Source organism: Arvicanthis niloticus, chromosome 5 (genome assembly GCF_011762505.2).
Source record: "Arvicanthis niloticus isolate mArvNil1 chromosome 5, mArvNil1.pat.X, whole genome shotgun sequence".
NCBI lineage: Eukaryota > Metazoa > Chordata > Mammalia > Rodentia > Muridae > Arvicanthis > Arvicanthis niloticus.
This window is the reverse complement of record NC_047662.1, coordinates 102,386,029-102,405,519: the sequence shown is the minus strand read 5'-3', so window position 1 is coordinate 102,405,519 and position 19,491 is coordinate 102,386,029. Positions and strand designations below refer to the sequence as shown.

The window sequence follows — 19,491 nt, the reverse complement described above, 5'->3', positions numbered from 1 at the left end:
ATTAAAGGCGTGCACCACCACTGCCCGGCCAGTAAACCACTATTAAAAGACTAAAGATAATACAATCACAAAACTCTAATGTGTGGAAGACCTTCAACTCAACCTTTACAGTTCAGAGTTCATTGTAGAACTGTGTGTTATGACCGTGAGGTGTCTGTTGCTGAGAATTGAGCCAGTGCTCTGTTACATAAAGAACTTCTGGTTGTAGAAACGATCATTTGGGCTCTTAGGCTGGTTAATTTTGGTGTCAATGATAAATTGCCATCTTCATTAAATTGCCATCTTCATTTGACTTTGTAAATGTCAAGCCTTTGTTCAAAGTTTGTTAAACATTATACATTGGCCTTTGCTGTGCCTGAGGATCTGGAGTGAGATATCATTTGAGAACAAGTAGTGTGTAGCCTACTAAATTCCAAAGATGCCAATTGAGTCTTGCAGCTTGCCCGCAAACTTCCTTTCTCTCCCCTCACTCTCTCCTCTCTCCTCTCTGGTGGTCTCACTACTGCACGTAGTACAAATACACAATTAGCTGAGTCAGTTTTTCAAATATGATTCCTGGAGGATTCCTAAATTTGCTGGGTTAGAGGCAGGCTAAGCTTCTTAGTCTATAGACATTAGAAGGAAGTGCAAAAGCCCCTGTAACCAAAGTGGTCACAGACATCGTGTAGAATGTATGAGATAGGGTCATATAATGTTGGTCTGACTAGCCTGGAACTCATTATGTAGATCAAACTGGCCCCGGACTCGCAGAGAACCGCCGTCTCTGCTGCCAGAGTGCTGGAATTAAAGACCTGGATCACCACATCTCACTTTGGAAGATTATATTTTACTATAAAGGAAGCTAAGACAAGGAAGATCCTACTGCAAGGCCCGAGCCAAAATTACGTCATGCAAGACCTGGTATAAAAGAGGTTTACTGGGGAAGGAAGAGGAGTGAGGGCCTGGGAAAGGAATAGAGGCAGACAAGTAGACATGTACCCGGTCAGACAGACAGGAGCAAAGCTATGAGGAAGAGAGAAGGGGAGGTGGACGCTGGCAAGACAGCTGCTGTGTGGCAGGGGTGGAGGAAACGGGGGTGGGGTGGGGGGAGACGGAGGGAAGGGACGGGGGTGTCCTTTTAATGCCGCACATGCGGGCCACACCTGGTGGAGGCAGGTGTAAGCAGTTGCTAGGTCCCTGGGGGGCAGGCTAGCGGAATGCCTGAATACCAAGGGCTACATCGCGACACTCTGCCCCGACTCCACCTCTCCAAATAACAGTAACTTCAAATTGTCTCCTTTAGTTGGGGTTCATTTGTATTTGTTACTTGCCTACCGTTTTGTGGCTCATTTGCAATTAGCCCTTTATATATTTTGTTTCATTTTACACAAACAGGGATAGGTAGCGCAGGACGACCTGGAACTCAGCACATTCCACCCCCACCCCACCCCCGATTCAGCCTTCCAGATCCTGGAGTTGTAGGTTACCACCATCGGCAGGTAACCTTTTATTTTGCAGTCTTTTCCTCCACAATGCCCTTTGATTACTACAGTGGCCCCCTCCTCGCCGCCTGCGTGAGTCACTCCAGGCCGATTCTTATCTGAAGGACATTTATCTGAAGCTGGGCTGATGGCAGGACCTGACAAAAAGGCGTTGCTGCTGGAGAACCCAGCAGCTCTCCAAAAACAATTACGCACGTTCGGGCAGTAGATCCTGCAATCGGGGACCCCTACAGCCATACGTCCCCCAACCCCGTCCCACGCCAGCTTCCGCCCGTGCTGGCGCATTTGTCTGACGTCCCAAATGCGCCATTTCACTGTATGTTCAGGCGGCACCACCCCCTGAACCATCTACACGCGCGTAGGAGCGAAGTCTCTCGGCGCCGGAAATCCGGGACACGTGACTAGGTGTCAGCCCTCACTCGGTGGCGGGGCTCGCTTGAGGTGCTGCGGCACGGGATGGCGGAGGCGCCTCCGGTCTCAGGTACTGTCTGGTTCCCCGCGCGGGACCTCTGGGGTCCAGCAGTCTAAGCTAGGAGATCGGAAGGGTTCGGGCCATTGCGGTGGCAAGTGGGGCGCGTGCTGCGCGGGGACAGTGGCTCGTGAGGGCCAAGCCACGCGCGCTGCATGTACGAAACCCTCCTCCATCTTCCACAGGGTGGTGAGGCTCGGCCCCGGGGTTTCTGAGGAGAGCGGGAGGGTCCCGGCACCCAGGGAACGGACGTGGGCGTCCGGTGCCCCCGCGGGACTCCTTCCGGCCTTCCCGCGGCAGCGCGGCGTAGAGTCCGGCGGGCGGGCGTAGGCGACTCTCCGTAGTGGGCCCTGGAGTCCAGCGAGTTTGCGCGCTGGGCCAGGGGTGTGTTCTTAACCTCGGAGTGGCGGGTTCCGCGCGCGGGAGCGAGCGGCCCCAGTCCTGCGGGATTTGAAAGCCCATCTTGCGGTGCATGACGTTGTGTGATCCAGTCTCAGTTACCTCATCTGTCAGTATGGAGTCTTCCCATACCCTCCCTGTTCGGTCCCTAATCGTCGGCTCTCCTTCCCTCCTGGAGATACCCTGTGGTAGAGACAGCCTCATTTGACTGTTAATATATTAAGTTATTAACATTTTCTTCGTGGTGTATTGGTAGATCCGGGGTTTCTAATTTTGTAGACAACAATCAAAAAGAAACATTTTGCATGGTGTATTAGTGCACATTTACCTAAAATGTAAAAGTGAACCAAGAAGCTGGGGCGATTGTTCAAGTGTTTAAGAACATTAGCTCCTCTTCTAGAGTAGTCACGTTCCGCTTGCACAACCACCTGTAAGCTGTAGGCGATCTAAGGCTCTCTTCTGGTCACGGAGGGCATCAGCAAACACGTGGCAAAAATTCCGTCCCTGCCTCCTCTAAAGCGCCCTTGCTAACACAGGCACACAGGAGTAAAAGAAACGATTTAAAAAAAAAAAAAAAGTAAACCAGGTGTTTCAGTGGTTTCAGACATGGTGGCGCACATCGTTAATCCCAGTGCTCGGGAGGCCGAAACAAGAGGATCTTTGAGTTGGAGGCCAGCCAGGGTTACATAGTGAGATCCTGTCTGGGAAGGGCGACATGCGGGTGGAGGCAGAGAAGCAGCTGTTTCTTTTACTATCAACAACATACTCTTTTGTTTTGTTTTGGTTTTTTTGGTGTTTCAAGACAGGGTTTCTCTGTGTGGCTCTGGCTGTCCTGGAACTCCCTCTGTAGACCAGGCTGGCCTCGAACTCAGAAATCAGCCTGCCTGCCTCTGCCTCCCAAGTGCTGGGATTAAAGGCGTGCGCCACCACCGCCTGGCAACAACATACTCTTAACATTACAATTAAAAAAAAAAAAAAACTTGTCACAACCCACTGTGTAGATTTGACTGAATGGCCTGCTCTTCCTGAAAATCAGCACAGTGTTGCCCAACGTTGGTTTGAATCACAATTGTGCTTCTGACAAATTGATGGGGCACTATTAAGGCAGTGCCTGTACTATGCAACAGGTAAGATGTCCTTTTCCTTGTCTCAGTTTAAAGAGTGGAAGGACACACTTGCCCTACTCTTGACTTGTATATAAAAATCATCTTGGAGAGTGAAGAACTCCAGGCTCTCACTGGCTCTCCAAACTGAATCTGTTCATCTTCTCATCCTCATCCTGACTTATTCACACCCTTAGACGTTTGAAGCAGAGCTGAGTAGGGGCTAGCTGTGACTCGGAGTTTTAGCCTCTGGGACTGTGCTCTAGGTTACCACCCACACTCCCAAAGCATTTGCTGAGTGCCTGTGTTCAAAAAATCCCTACTTCCTTGTGTCTATAGTCTTTGTTCTTACTGTCTAGCTCACCCACTTCCGAAAGCAGTGGTTCTTAACCTTCCTAATGGTGCGCCCCTTTAATACAGTTCCTTGGGTTGTGATCTCCAACCATAAAGTTGTTTTGTTGTTGCTTCAGAACTGTAGTTTTGCTGCTGTTATGAATCATAATGTAAATATCTCTGTTTTCCAATGGTCTCAGGTGACCCTTCTGAAAGGGTTGTTCTTTACTCCTGGACTTGCAACCTAAAGGTTGTGAACCACTGCCCTAAGTAAGGTCTTTAATAGACTGATCCAGGATGAAAAGTTCCCCTTTATTTTCAGACTTTATAGTGCCAACTTGTGGACAACACTGCCTGCTTGGATTACTTTCTCATTGCTCTGTTTTGTTGGATCTCCATTATTCCTTGCATTGTAATGATGCCTTGGTTAGAAGACATCTCACTATTAGAGGAACTTCTACTTAAAATAGTGAAATATGTCCCACCTATGCCATGGGACAGCTTCCTGATTCATGTGTCTCTTTCCTCAAGTCTCTTTACAGATCTTTCTTTAAAAAAATTTTTTTTCCTCACTGTGCATTGTTGTATCTGTGTGAGGGTGTTGAATCCCATGGAACTGGAGTTAAAGCCAGGTGGGCTTTTTTGGTGAGCTGCCAAATGGGTGCTAGAAATTGAACGTGGATCCTCTGGAAGAGCAGCCAGTGGGCTCAGCCATCTCTCCAAACTTCTTTAAGGGTTTTCCTGAGGCCTTTGGCTTAGGTCTAGTAAAAACACAACTATGTATGGCTATTCAGTATGAAACATCCTTTACCTGGCTATTGGGCAGCTTCACTGACCTTTTCTCTAGTGCCTCCCCACCCCCATCCTTCTTCAAGCAGGAGAAAACTGTACAGCACCTCTTGGCACCATTTACCTATCCCCACTTTTAAATTTATCTCATCTTTCCAGAATACCTCGTCCACTCTGAGTTTTGTCTAATCCTCCTGCCATTTGTGAGGCCCTTTACCCAACCCTTAAAACACTACCTGTGTGAAAGTGTTTGGGACAAATCCTGGGTTGAATGAGATGTTTCTCTATGGCCTTTATGATCTCACCAATTCTTCACTATGTTTCTATGGTACTGCTGCCTTGCCTCTGTCAGTGTGCAGTGTAAGTATAAGCATGAGGTCACCAGTGCTAACTATCCTAAGGTAGAATTCTGAGTTGCCTTGGAGTACCTGTGGCCTTGGGCAAGCTACCCAGTGTTTTCATCAGCAGTGTGAAGGTTAAATGAGGTAATGAAGCTGGAGAGATGCTCAGCTGTTAATACTGTCTGCTGTTCCAGACGACCTACAGTTGGTCCTTAGCATCTACACCAGGTGACTACTCACACTTCCTGTAACTCCAGTCCAGGGGATCTGATACCTTCTCTTGCCTCAGGACACCTACACACACACACACACACACACACACACACACACACACACACACACAGTGTACACACCACAGAGATACCTGCATGTACGTATTTAAAACAGAAGAAGTTGACACGTGCAGAGTGCTTAGAAGAGTGTGTGGTCCATATTAAGTCCCAGGTCTTACTATTAAACTTGAAATCCACAGGTTTTGCAGTATACTCATTGGGGTCTGTGTTCAGAGAGTTGGTAGCTCTAAGAGAAACACTAATAAACCATTTTAACCACTGTAGGAATTTAACTTGCTTTACTTAGGAGCCCTAGTAACTCTGATATAGGGATTGTGTTCTCCATCACATGTAAGAAAACAGAGCTAAGGAACACACTAAAGCATGATAAAGCAGGACATGATAACACACTGTAATCACAGCACTCAGAAGATTGGCGCAAGAGTGTTGCTTTTTTGAAGCCAGCCTGAGCTTTATAGTGAATTTGAAGGCAGCCTGGGCTATATAATGAGGTCTTTTACAAACGATAGGTGATTTAAAACAATAAATGGTAGGCAAGGACTTCGATTTCTGTTTTACAGACTGTTAATTGTTACTATAACTCTGACTAGTTTTGTGTCATTAGACAGATAGTTTCTCCCTTCCCTCCCTTCTCTCCCTCCTTCCTTCTCCTTTGCACTTTTGAGACAAAGTCTCACTATGTAGCCCTGACTAACCAAAACTCACTATGTAGAGCAGCCTGAATGTACAGAGATCTGCCTCTGGAGTGCTAGGATTAAAGGCATGCACCACCATGCCCCTGCCCTGGCAGGTGATTTCTTTGGGTTTCAGGAACTGAGCTGGCTGTACTCAGAATCACCTTGGCAGGGAAATGAGTGGGCTGAAATTAAAGTAAGGTTAAATTTTAAGACTTAGGAATTTTAGAACATATTGTAGGAGTTACATATGAAAAATCCAAACTATGTTTCCAGGGGGAAGAGAGAGACTGCATACTCACTGTGCTAATATTATCTATTTGGAATCTTTTCTGTGCCAGAATAATCCTTTGAAATAAACATTGTCCTTTGTTATAGATGTGGAAACTAAGGCCAAGGGTGGTCAGGTGATAACCTTAAGTTCATTCAGACTTTAAACCCACTTTAGCTAATTTCAAAGCCTGTTGGCTGCTGTTATGCAATACTGCCATAGTGTTGTGAAAGATCACATGGAACTTCTCATCCCTAAATCTGACCTTTATTTTTTATAGAGACAAAGTTTCACTGTGGAACCTGGGCTGTTCTCAGACTTGTGATTGTCCTGCCTAGACTTCTCCTGTGTAGGGTTAGATCATGTACCAGCATGCTCTGCTCTCTTCCTAGGCTTTGGTTTGGGTTATAGGTTCTCGTGTAGCTCAGGCTCTCCTTGAGTTTGAATCCCAGTTGAGGGGACTACAGTACATACTACCATTCCTGACTTTGGCTCTGCTAAGATTTTTTTAAAGGTAAATGTGTATTCATAATGCTAGATGGCCTGAGACATCAGTGGCTATCAGTATGACCACTAGACATGAGATACTAATCGTCTTTCACAGGAACTAATAGCCTGAGACTTTCGCAAGAGACCAATCTCATTAAGCCTTTTTTGTATACAATGATGTTTGTTTGTTTGTTTGTTTGTTTTTCGAGACAGGGTTTCTCTGTGTAGCCCTGGCTGTCCTGGAACTCACTCTGTAGTCTAGGCTGGCCTTGAACTCAGAAATCCGCCTGCCTGCCTCTGCCTCCCAAGTGCTGGGATTAAAGGCGTGCGCCACCACTGCCCGGCCGAAAAATATTTTTTTAGTCGTGCCTTTTAGAGTCTTATGGGCTCCATAAGTGACATTCATTTCTTACCAGATGTCTATTCTTTGTTTCCTAGGCACTTTTAAATTCAATACAGATGCTGCTGAGTTCATTCCTCAGGAGAGAAAACCTGGTCTAAATTGTGGGACCCAAAGAAGACTAGATTCTAATAGGATTGGCAGAAGAAATTATAGTTCCTCGCCTCCCTGTCACCTTCCTAGACACATCCCTTATGATGACATCTCTGCTGTTCATCAGCACAGTTATGCCTCTGGAAGCAAACCTAAGGGTCCACAGGGGTTTTTCCAGTCATCTAATAAATCACACAAGAACCATGGCCTTCAGAATCAGCCATGGCAGAAATTAAGGAATGAAAGGCACCAAAACAGAACCAGGAAAGCACAAGGGCTCACTGAGCAGACGTCAGATACATCGAGTTTAGAAAGTGTAGCCAGGTCAGAGAGTGGAACAAACCCTAGAGAACACAGCCCTTCTGAGAGTGAGAAGGAGGTGGTTATTGCAGATCCCAGGGGAGCGAAACCCAAAAAAGCAGCACAGCTTACATACAACTATGGCAGAGGACCAAAGGCCAAAGGGAGACTCAGAAGTGAGTGGGGTAATAGAATGAGCCCAAAGTCTGAGGACGAAAATAGCAGACCTGTGCCGATTTCCCACACTGACTCTTCAGATGCCTCCTGCAGAAAACCTGTAGTGGATCCATGTGTGTGCAGACGGAATGAGCAGAGAAGATATCCCCAGAAAAGGCCTCCCTGGGAAGTGGAGGGGGCCAGACCACGGCCAGGAAGGAACCCACCAAAACAGGAGAGTCAGCGGCATATAAATGCAGGGCCCAAAACCAACATGTCCCCCATTCCAAAGGATAGTCTCAGAGAAAGACCAACGAAATCAGCCTGTGACACTGGAAATTTGGCAGTTGTCAACAAGTCTTCCAGAAGGGTTGACCAAGAGAAACATGCTGTAAGGAGACAGGACCCTCAAGTGCTGTCTGCTTTTCCCAGAGGCAAACAGAACCATATGCTGAAGAACGTGGAAACACACACTGGTAAGTGTGCCTGGAGGATGGAAGACGGGGCTTGGTACTCATTTTTAAGCAATACGTTCACATAATTGAGAAACCAGAAAATAAAAAAGAGACAACGTAGTGAGGTCTCTACCTTAATTTGCCATCTGCTTGGCTTCCACAGCTGCCCATTGCTGTCCTCATCGGTACTTTCTCTTTTTTTTCTTGTTTGTTTGCGACAGGGTTATAAGCTCTCTGACATGAGCTATATCCCCATTTATTTATTTATTTATTTATTTATTTTTAAATTTGAGACACAGTCTTTATAAGGTAACCCAGGACAACCTTGAATTTGTTCTATAACTCAGGCAGGCATTGAACTTGTGATCCTCCTGCCTCAGCATCCTGAGTAGCTGGTACTACAGTTTGCTTCTATAAGTTCTTGTGTAGTGCTTTAAATGTAGACAAAGATGATACAAATATCTGCTTATATTCTTTTCTTAAGTTCTAGCAGAAGCAGGAGCATTTTGGTGTCTCTGCTGGTTACAGCCTGTAGCGTCTCATCTCATTCTTTGCTTCATTGCAGTGGTCCTGTTTTCTCTCTTCATTCTTTTTTCAGTTCTTGGCTCCATCAAAGCATGTCTTGAGCTCATCATTCCTGTGTGCTCTGGTTCTTCTCACCTGTAGACTTCTGTTCTCCTCACCATTCCTGCCCTCTGTTGCTGTACTCTGCTGTTGTATTACACAGTTCTTCCTGTTTTGTCTTTCCAAGCTGTTGGATGTACTTCCCTCTATCTACAGTGCCTACCCGTTAGATCACTGTAAACTTTTTTTTTTTTTGCTGCAGTTTGGTTTTTGTTTTGTTTTTTGTCTTTGGTTGGTTGGTTGGTTTTTGCTTTTTTTTGGCTATTTGTTTGTTTTGGATTTTTTCATTTTGTTTTGTTTGGTGGTTTTTTGTTTGTTTGTTTGTTTGTTTTTTGTTTTGGGGTTTGTTTTTCAAGACAGGGTTTTTCTGTTTAGCCTGGCTGCTCTGGAACTTGCTCTGTAGACCAGACTGGCCTCTAACTTAGGGATTTGTTGGCCTCTGTCTCCCAAGTGCAAATTAGCCCCTCCTTGGGTTAAAGGTATGTACCACCACTGTGTTTATTTTCAGTTTTTTATGTGTATGTATGTATACTACATGTGTGCCTGGTGCCCATGGAGGCCAGAAGGAATCAGACCCCTCTAAAACTGAAGTTGCAGCTAATTAATAAGCCACCAATGCTAGGAATCAAACCCACATCCTCTGGAAGAAACAGACAGTGAGTGGTCTTAAGCATTGAGCATCTCTCTAGCCCCTTGTTTTTGTTTTTGAGACAAGAATCTCATTATGTGCCCCTAGCTAGCCTGGAACTTGCTATGTAGACTAGACTATCCTTGAACTCACAGTAGTGTGCTTGCCTCATGAGTGCTGGGATTGAAGACATTCATCCCCAGTACTAATTAAAGATTTATTTTTGCATAGGTGTACACTTGAGTGTTTGTATGTGCCGAGAAGCCCTCTGAGGCCAGAAGAAGATCCCCTGGAACTGAAGTTACAGGTGGTCATGAGCTGCCACAGGGCTGCTAAGAATTGAACTTAGGTCCTCAGCAAGATTAGTACACCACTGAGCCATCTCTAACAGAACTCCTCTCATGCAGGTTCTCACCATGCATTCCTGGCTGTTGTGGAAGTCCCTGTTTAGACCACGCTGGCCTAGAACTCTCGGAGCCCTGCCTTCCCAAGTGCTAGGATTAAAGGCTTGTGTTCCAGTTCCACCAGTAAATTATTGATGTTTCAAAAGCTAATTTAGTTACATATTCAGGGAGCCCTTTCTTACTCTATGGTATTTATCCCTTCCAGTCCTTAACAAGTATGTCTTTTTTATATCATTATATATACATGACAGTGCCACTAGCCTTAGACTAGTTAAAAAGGAGGTGCTTTTTTGAGTCTCCCTATGTAGCCCTGGCCTCAGGATGCCTGGGACTAAAGATGTGCAGCACCACCACACCCAGCTTTTGTTATTGGTTTGGATTGTTTTGTTTTTTGAGATGTGGGTCCCTTTTGTAGCCCTAGCTAGTCTGGAATTTGTTTTTTATGCAGACTAGGTTGACCTTGAACTAACAAAAAATCTTCCTTTCTCTGACTCTGGGTGCTGGATTAGAGGCATGGGGCACTATCCTTGGCCTAGATTCCATATCTTTCTTTTTTCCTCCCCTTTGGTGCTCTTGTCACACAACTCTTGAAACATAGTTGTTAAACAGCTCTATTACACAGAACTTGCGTTGAGCTGAAAACTTTTCTCTAAGTACATTCTGTCCTTTGCTTCAGATTTTTATCTTCTGAAGCACATGTTCTGTCTATCCTGCCCCCTTCTTTGTAAAGAAGCCTTTTACACTATTTGAAGACATTCCTCATTTTGCCTTGAGTGTATCAAGACAGCCAGCATACTTTTAGTCCTAGCACAAGGAAAGGAAACTGAGTTTGAGGACAACTGTGGTACTTCTCAAGACCGTCTGTGTGTGTTGGCGGTTGGGGTGGATAACTTCAGGACATAAGCTCTTCCTCATGAATTTTACCTTACTGGTTTCTTTATGGTTAATGTGAGACTCTGGCCTAAAACCACGTGCCCATGGCCTGTTTTTTCACTGACCTACCCCTGCTCCCATAGTGTTTCTTTGTGTAGCCCAGGCTGGCCTAGAACCCAGAGCTCCACCTGTCTCTGCCTTCGTAGTGCTGGGATTAAAAGTGTGTGCCACCATGACCAACTTTCACTGAGCTCTAATCTTTTTTGAAACTCAACATGTATGTAAAGTGAGGTTTGTTTTTGAGACAGGGGTCTGGCCTTGTAGCCCAGGTTAGCTACTAATTTTTGACCCTCTTACCTCATCCTCTTAAATGCTGAGATTATAGGGTAAGTTAGCTGACCACAAGCTTGGATTATATCCACTTCTTCAAGAACAGCCCCTGTAACCTACTAAAGTCCCTTCCCTTCATAAGCATAAGGAAGTTGTTTTAGATTCACCCCATATAAAACAGCTCTTACCTTCTCACCTTCTGTTTGTAGGTCCAGTTGCCCACCCCCACTTCCATGCTGGGAATAGAATCCTGGGCCCTGTGAATATGGCCCTCATGACAGAATTTTCCCAACCGCCCACCCCCTCTGTTTTTACTTTGCTGGTATTAGGGGGTTGACCCTAGGGCCCTGGGATGCTACCACATTGTGTGTGGTGTGGGTGTACACATGCTCAGAGGTCAGAGGAGAATGTTTGATCACTTTCTTCTTTCCTCCTTGTTTGTTTAGAAAGAGATAGTTTATTAAGAAAAGGAAAAGCACTCTTGAGAACGGGCCAGAGAGGAGGAAAGGGGCTTTTAAATCAGTCTCACATGACCCTGATTGGCTCTGAATTGACCACAGTTATAAAGGAGGATGAGCTTACACTATTGGTCCTCTTGCCCCCACGTTAGAGCGATAGATACAGGAGTGCACACTGCCCCTGATTCCATGCTAGGGCTCTAATCCAGAGCCTTGTGCAGGGTAGGCAAGGATTGAGCTACATTGCCAGCCCCTTCCATTTTACTTATTTAGATAAGGTTTTATTTACTGTTAGAGAGCTGATTGGCCTGGAACTCTATGTAGACCAGGGTGGTCTCAAAACTCTACCACCCAAGTGTTGGGACTAAAGGTGAGTGTTACCGCTCCTTGCTCTGTAGATTTTATATACATATTTTTATTTGTTTGCTGTTTTAAAGTAAAATTCGGATAATCAAGTTATCTGCTCACATACACCTATTCGGAGTTTGCATCTATCCAAAAGACAACCCTCCAGTTTCTTATGTGATCACAGTGCAACCACCACACAAAGTTAGCAATACTTTAATGACTTTATCTAGCACATAGTAAGTAATCAGACCTCTTGATTATGCCCCCCCCATCCACTCTTGAAACGTATGTCAAAGGTTTTGTTTTCTATCTTTTTGTTTGTTTGTTTTTCAATACAGGATTTTCTGTGTAGCCTTGCCTGTCCTGGAACTCACTCTGTAGACCAGGCTGGCCTCAGAGATCTCCTTGCCTCTGCTGCCCAAGTGCCGGGATGAAAGGTGTGCACCTCCATTGCCCAGCTAGTTTACTGTTTTTTATAAGTGTAATTGATGTGGAGGGCCCACTCCATCATGGACAATGCTACCCCTGGGCAGGTAGTCCAGGAGAGAAAGATAGCTGTGGGCTAAAGAGACTGCTCCTCAGTTAAGAGCATATTCCCAGTATCCATATGGCATCTCAAAACTATCTGTAACTCCAGTTCCAGAGAATCTGACACCCTTTTTTTTGAGACAGGGTTTCTTTGTGTAGCCCTGGCTGTCCTGGAACTCACTCTGTAGACCAGGCTGGCCTTGAACTCAGAAATCCGCCTGCCTCTGCCTCCCAAGTGCTGGGATTAAAGGCGTGTGCCACCACCGCCCAGCAGAATCTGACACTTTTAATAAAGAAGTACATACAGGCAAAAAAATACCAATACACATGAAATAAAAATAAATTATTTGAAGGAAGTGACCGTAGTTGAAGGAATAGCAAGCTCGTGAAGCAGTGGTCCTTCATGGCTTCAGCTACTGCTTCTAGATTCCGCCTTGGGTGCCTGCCCTGACTTCTTTCACAGTGGACTAAGCTGTAAACTAAAATAAACCATTTCCTTCCCAGGTTGCTTTTGGTGATGGTGTTTTATCACAGCAATAACAGCAAACTAGGACAGTTTGTTCCTGGTTTTATTTTTTTAGGCTCAAGGACAGTTTCGTTGAAGTTTAAAAGAAAAACCCCAGGAGAGCATTCTGTAAATCTTAGCAGCTGCCTGTAGAGAAGAGTGGTATAGGGAGCACACCATCTGAGTCAGGCAGTGTGGAGGTTAGCCATATGTCAGCAGCAACCACAGAGCAGGGAGAAAGCAGAGCCCAGCGGCATGTTGGGGAAACAGGCTTCCAACAGATGTCTTTGTTTTTTTTGAAAGAGCTATATGGTGGATGGACCTCACAGCTCACTGGTACTCTGAGGCTTTGGGGGTGGGGAGTTGGGGGTTGGAGACTGAAATTAAAGATTTAGTGGTGTTTCTGAAAAGTTTGCAGTCAGTTAGCACTTCAGTTAGGTCTCTGTAGCCTCTGACTGGCACTCTGTTCAGTTAGAATCATACAGTAGACACAGTCATGGCTGAGAAAAGGCCTAGTGGGAAAAGGCCTGTGTGAACTGAAAAAGAGCCAGTGGTCAGACAGCTTGTTCCTAGCGTGGGCAGAGTCTTGGCAATGAAACCTGATAGTTTACCAGCTCAGAGCAGCTCTAGAATTCCACAGCTACTATGTTTTGCACATTAGATATGCTTTGATAAAACTAAAGAGAAAGTTACTATTGTCAGTGAGATATATTTATTTCTCTAGGGCCTCTTTGGAGTCATTTGTTATGTCTTACTATTATGGGTGCCCACTATGTCCAAGGAACCACTTTAATAAAAATTGTTGCTCCCAAAGATATATGCTGTGTATACAGTTAGATAATGAGTAATATATAATACATGGTTTATCGGATAAGTTTTGTTTCCTTTTCTTTTTATAAAACAGGGGCTGACTATGGCCTAGGTGAGCCTTGAAGTCTTGATCCTTCTGTCTTAGCATAATGTACCATGATGCCTGACCCTATCAGACAGCTATAAATTGTTGAGGGAAAGATACAGTATGGAAGAAGAATAGATTAATTCCAGGGACTGAATTATAATTTTTTTTAAGTGTGGCTGAGTAATGCTTCATGAGGAAGTCACATTTTGAGTAAATACTGGTGTGAGTAAGGGGCTGAGCCATCCAGGTATCTAGGGCAAGTCTTCTGGATGGAGTATGGAGCATACAGGCCCCAGGCAGAAAACTACCTGACTGAGAAATAGAGAGGACGTCAGTAAGGGCTTGAATAACCATACAGGGTATGAAGAGCCATAGGAGGAACTGCTGTGAGGATTTGGCTTTCATAGTCATGAGATAAGAACTTTTGACAAGAGGCTGGGGAAGTGACTTAGCATTTAAGAGCACTGGCTGCTTTCTTAGAGGACCCAGGTTCAGTTCTAGCACCCCCATGGCAGCTCACAGTAGTCTGTAACTCCAGTTCCAGGTTCTTCTAGCCTCTAAGGGCATATGCAAGCAAAACACTCATACACTTTTTGGTTTTTGTTTCATTTTGTTTAATTGGTAACTGACAAGAAGTGTTCATCTAATTTTCTGTACCTACTGATCCCTGTCCCCAAGTGAGAATTGAACCTAGGGCCTCATGGTGCCATGCAAGTGCTCTGCTGCTGAGTTGTAGTTCTGCCTCCCTTTCTATTTTAAGACAGTATCTCACTAAGTTGCCTAGGCTGTCCTTGCCATTGCTCTGTGTCAGGCAGGTCACAAACTTGATCCTCCTATGAGAGTGCCAAGTAGCTAGGATTGCTGGCATACAGCCACCAGGCCATGCTTAATTTGCAGTTTGCTCTTCTTACTGCTGAACTCAAAAGTAGAAAGACTACTAGCAAAGAGGCACTGTAATAATCCAGGTAAACAGAAAGCAGCTTAGACCAGAGTGAGAACAGCAGAAATTAGATTCTAAACATATTCTGCAAATTGCTAACATAATGTGGAACATGTGAGAGAAAGCTTTTGTAAAGGACTTAGCAGTAACTTGTGGGGTTCCACAGTTTGTAGCCATCATCGACACAAATATATGATGTGTATTTTAGTAGCCCAATTTCACTGCAACTGGATTATAAAACAGTTGTCAGAAGACAGGTGTGGGGGGTACATATCTACAGTTGTAGCCTTCTGGAGGTTGACATAGGATGACTGAAGTTAACCTGATCAGTATAGCAAGACTGTCTCAACAACAACAAAAAAATTGCTTATTGATAAACTATAAGTAGTGAATAAGAGAAAATCTAGTTTGGTGTAGAGACAGAAAAAGGTGTGAGTGAATAAAATGACAGTCTGCAGGGTAAAATCAAAACAACATGATTGTAGAGCTCCTAAGTCTATTCTGTGCTCGCTATTATTTATTATTTTGTTTGGGATATTTTGAAACAAAGCTTTATTATAGCCAGGCTGGTCTTGAAATTGTGAGCTCAAGTGCGACCTCCTATACCTGTACCTGGAAGTACAGGTCTGAGCTACAGCTCTGAGTCACCCGGGTGGATTGAGGAGAATGTTTTCTCTGATGTAGGAATCCCTACTTGGGTGTCTGTCTTCTCGGTCTTCTTTCAGCCATGTCTGCCCTTTCTTGGTCTCAAAAGTCTGAATAGCCACTTACTCAGCATCGGGTATCCTGTTATGTCTGTTAGAATATCCTCTCACATGGCTTATTACTTCATTGACTGAAGTGAGGGGTGGTTTTTCTATGTTTCTTGTTTATTTTTTTAACAGGTTCCCTGATTGAGCAGCTAACTACAGAAAAATACGAGTGTATGGTGTGCTGTGAGTTGGTCCAGGTCACAGCCCCCGTGTGGAGCTGTCAGAGTTGCTTTCATGTCTTTCATTTGAACTGCATCAAGAAATGGGCACGGTCTCCAGCATCACATGCAGGTTGGTTATTTCTGTCTACTGGGTGGATTTTACTGCTTTGATAAGTTTGGATTGAAAATACTAAGTTAGCTGGGCACAGTGGCATACACCGTTAATCCCAGCACTTTAGAGGCAGAGGCAGGCAGATCTCTGAGTTTGAGGACAGCCTGGTCTATAGAGTGAATTGTAGGACAGCCAGGGCTATCTAGAGAAACTGTCTCCAAAAAAAAAATCTCTTAAGCATTTTATCTGTAGGTGGACTGTTACCTTATTATTATGTTTTATGACTGGACTTATAGGTCTTAAATAAATCAGCCAAACATAATAATAAGAAAATTTAATAAGGGGTGCAAGTCAGGGTGAGAATTACTTAAGACCGTGGATCTCTTTCTTAAATGTCTGATAATACTTGGTATTTTTATTCTAACTACTTCAATGGTGTGAATTCCTGTAAATTTGCTGGGTGTTTGTTTGTTTGTTTGTTTGTTTTTGAGTCAAGTCTTCCTAAACCAGGCTGGCTTCACACTCACAAAGCTCCTGCCTCTTTCTTCTGAGTGCTGGAATTAAGGGTGTGTGCCACTATACTTGGCCAGAGTTTAATTTTATTTTAAACTTTGCTGCTTTTTCAGGAGGGTGCAAAGATTAAGCCTAGGGCCTTATGTAGACAAAGCACATTTCCTACCAATGAGCCATATCCCTAATCTAATTTACACTGTGGAAAGAAATTGTATTTAATATATTCTCATATTCATATTCTCTCTCTCTCTCTCTCTCTCTCTCTCTCTCTCTCTCTCTCTCTCTCTCTCTCTCTCTCAGATGGCCAGAGTGGTTGGAGGTGTCCTGCCTGTCAGAATGTTTCTGCACATGTTCCTAATACCTACACTTGTTTCTGTGGTAAGTTTGTGTGTATATATTGTAGCCCTCCCCTCAGTGGTCTCAGGTCTGGTTTCAGAAGTCACTGATAAGATTGAGAGTTGTGAGAGGATCTGCTGTTGTCCTCCTGTGTCACTGGGTGGGTCATAGGCCTTGATGCTATAACAGCTTTTACATTCTAGGTTAAGCAGCATGAGTAAAAACAATGTATAAATCAGTAACACAAACTATCCCTGTACCTTCCCTCTCTGTAGAATAGTTTTTCCTGGTTTTGTTATGAGACAAGGTCTCACCCTGTTAACCCTGGCTGGCCTGGAACTTACCATGTAAAACAAACAGGCTGGACTTGAACTCACAGAGATCCACCTGTCTTTGACTTCCATGCTGGGATATGCCACCCTGTCCAGCCACTTTTCCTGGTTTTTAATAGCATCAGCTTTCTATGGCCCAGATGAATTCCTACTGCTACTGTATGTCTTCTTTTTTCTCCATCCTTTTAGTGATTAATCTCCTAGTTGATTTTGTTTCTTGATGGTTTGTTTCTCCCTTTGAACCATTAGGTTTTTGTCTGCCTTTATTGTCTCACTGAAACGGTATTCAAAAGTCATCAGTCACAGTGGCCATATGTACTTATGTAATAATTAGCTTTTTGACAGCATGACTCCCTTGACACAAGAATATTAGCTTGTTCTATTTCTTTTTGTATATATTCTTTATTATCCTAGTCAATTTGCTTATAGTCCTCCCCCACCCTTTTTGTGGTTCTGGGGTCAAACCCAGGGCCTCACTCCAGCTGGGCACACCTTCCACCACTGAGCTGTATCCCCTGCTCCCTCTTCATTATGTCTTCACTTAACTGTCTCCCTTCAAATGCTGATTTTTTTTTACAAAAGGAAGCTCCTTTTGTTAATCCCTTCTCACTTTAGTTCTCTTTGTGTGTAATCTGCTGGTTGTATATGTTTTATTACCAAAATTCTGAGTTTTGGATATTAAATCGATATTAGTAAAGGGAATGAATATTGTTAATTGAGTATCATACTGGGAAGTTAGTATAAATTAGATATCTATAGGTCACTGGGGAGTCGGGCATACAGAAAATAGCAAACCTTAAAGGATATATATTTATTTTGCCTTTTCTGAGGTAGCATTTTACTCTGTAGCCCAAGCCTAGAGAGATATCCATGAAGATTCGTACAGTGACTTTGACTGTGAAAGTGCAGCCCTTTTATGCCTACTGGGAAGCCTCAGAGCCAGGCTCCTCCTCTGTGGAATTCTCTCTGTCCATTTCACAGCCTCTTCCTGGTTCAGTCCCTTTCTTTACCCACCCTGTGAGTTCCCCACAGGGCTGGAGCAGATCCCAGGGCATGGAACATGTTAAGAAATGCCTTACCACTGAGCTGTACCCTGGCACTCTGCCTTTGTTTCCTTCTGATCATTACCACAGATACTTGTCAGTTTAAGAAGATTTGTTAATGGCTTATTTAGTAAGTATCTTAAAAATAGATTGTGTTCAGTAGTCAAAAATGTCATTTTCGAGGTAAGAGCTACTTATCTTTTTCAGATGACCTTGACATTAAGATTATTCGTGCTCTAGATTGTATGTTAAGTAGCATTGCAGCCAGCTCTTTGTTTCAGAACGTACGACAACATAGGTGTTGCACTGCTGAAAACCATACTTAAGTTTCATATTGTCTAGCTAGTACATAAAAGTTGAGAATATGGTTCACATTTATAGCACTGACTCTCCCATTTGATATGTTGTAGGCAAGGTAAAGAATCCTGAATGGAGCAGAAATGAAATCCCACATAGTTGTGGTGAGGTTTGTAGAAAGAAACAACCTGGCCAGGACTGTCCACATTCCTGTAACCTGTAAGTTGGAAAAATAGACTTCTGGATTCCCTGTGGAAGTGCTTTGCTCGTGGCTTTAAGTGTGCATAGTGTTGTTGTATAACAAGAAGGGGGAAAGAGTGATCCGAACTGTCTGCTGAGCACTGAATCTTTAGGAGACACTCTACTAAGTAGTGAATTGACGGTTTCCACTTTACAGATGAGGCTCGGAAAGGTGAGGTGTCATACCCAATGTTACAGTGCTAGGATGTGATGGAGCTGGCTATCAAAGCCAATCATTCCTCTCTTGTTTTGTACTGCTGGCTCTAAGAAAAGAGCCTCTGAAACTTGGCATTTGTAGGAAACGGCCAGGGAAAGGCATTTATTTGTGAAGCAGCCTGTATGGTAGTACTGTGAGGGTGTGAAGAATATTTGTTTCTCTTTCTTACAAATTTGGTTGCCTGCTGAATTAGACTTAACTCCAATTGCCTTTAATCCCCAATGGATTACATTTGCCATCATTTAGAATGCCTCTCCTCAGAATACAAATTACAAAAAGGCACTTGTAAGCTGGGACTTGAACCCAGGTCTTCTGGAAGAGCAGTGAGTGCCCTTAATTACCAACCTATCTCTCCGGCCTGTAGATTCTAGTTTTTGGGGTTTTGTTTGTTTGTTTTTGTTGTTATTATTGTTATTTAAAAAGACATGAAAGTAAGAGAAGGGGGCCAGCTAGACTGGGGAGGGAGGATAAGAGAAGGCACTGTGTGGGGGTGAACATCATCAAAAATACATGACACACGTACATGGAACAGTCATAAAGACATCCATTAATATGTGGCAGCCAGAGGAGCATTCGTGCAGTCAGCACTGTGCTTCCACCTTTCCATGGGCTCTGGGAATGAAAGCCAGCAGGCCACCAGGCTCAGAGAGCGGGCACCTCGCTAAGCTGTCTTACTGAGTTCTGTGTTTTGAGACGGGGTGTCATGCTATAGCCCTGGCTGCCCTCAGCCATTCTGTTATCCTCAGACCTCGGCTTCCTCAGTGCTGGAATTGCAAGTGTGAGCACTGTGCCCAGCAGAAAGCCCTCCTCCACAATTTGTAAAATCCCTAAAATAGGGTTAAGTGGGTAAGGTGCTTGCTGCCAAGACTGAGGCCTAAGTTTGAACCCTGGGATCTCCATGGTGAA

General features: G+C 44.2%; 1 protein-coding gene across 4 annotated transcripts in view; it reads left to right on the top strand.

The window, feature by feature from the left end:
- Nucleotides 1-1,816: 1,816 nt before the first annotated feature.
- Nucleotides 1,817-19,491, top strand: part of Nfx1 (nuclear transcription factor, X-box binding 1) — a 56,583-nt gene continuing 38,908 nt past the window's right edge. For 3 of the 4 annotated variants that reach the window (XM_034502131.2, XM_076935166.1, XM_076935165.1), the window contains exons 1-5: nucleotides 1,818-1,962; nucleotides 7,081-8,067; nucleotides 15,467-15,625; nucleotides 16,421-16,498; nucleotides 18,242-18,347. In XM_034502131.2, coding sequence (XP_034358022.1) covers nucleotides 1,938-1,962; nucleotides 7,081-8,067; nucleotides 15,467-15,625; nucleotides 16,421-16,498; nucleotides 18,242-18,347 — 1,355 coding nt within the window. In that variant the 5' untranslated portion in view covers nucleotides 1,818-1,937. Of the gene's footprint in view, nucleotides 1,963-7,080; nucleotides 8,068-15,466; nucleotides 15,626-16,420; nucleotides 16,499-18,241; nucleotides 18,348-19,491 lie in introns of all 4 variants that reach the window. The other variant, XM_034502130.2, reaches the window with a different exon arrangement.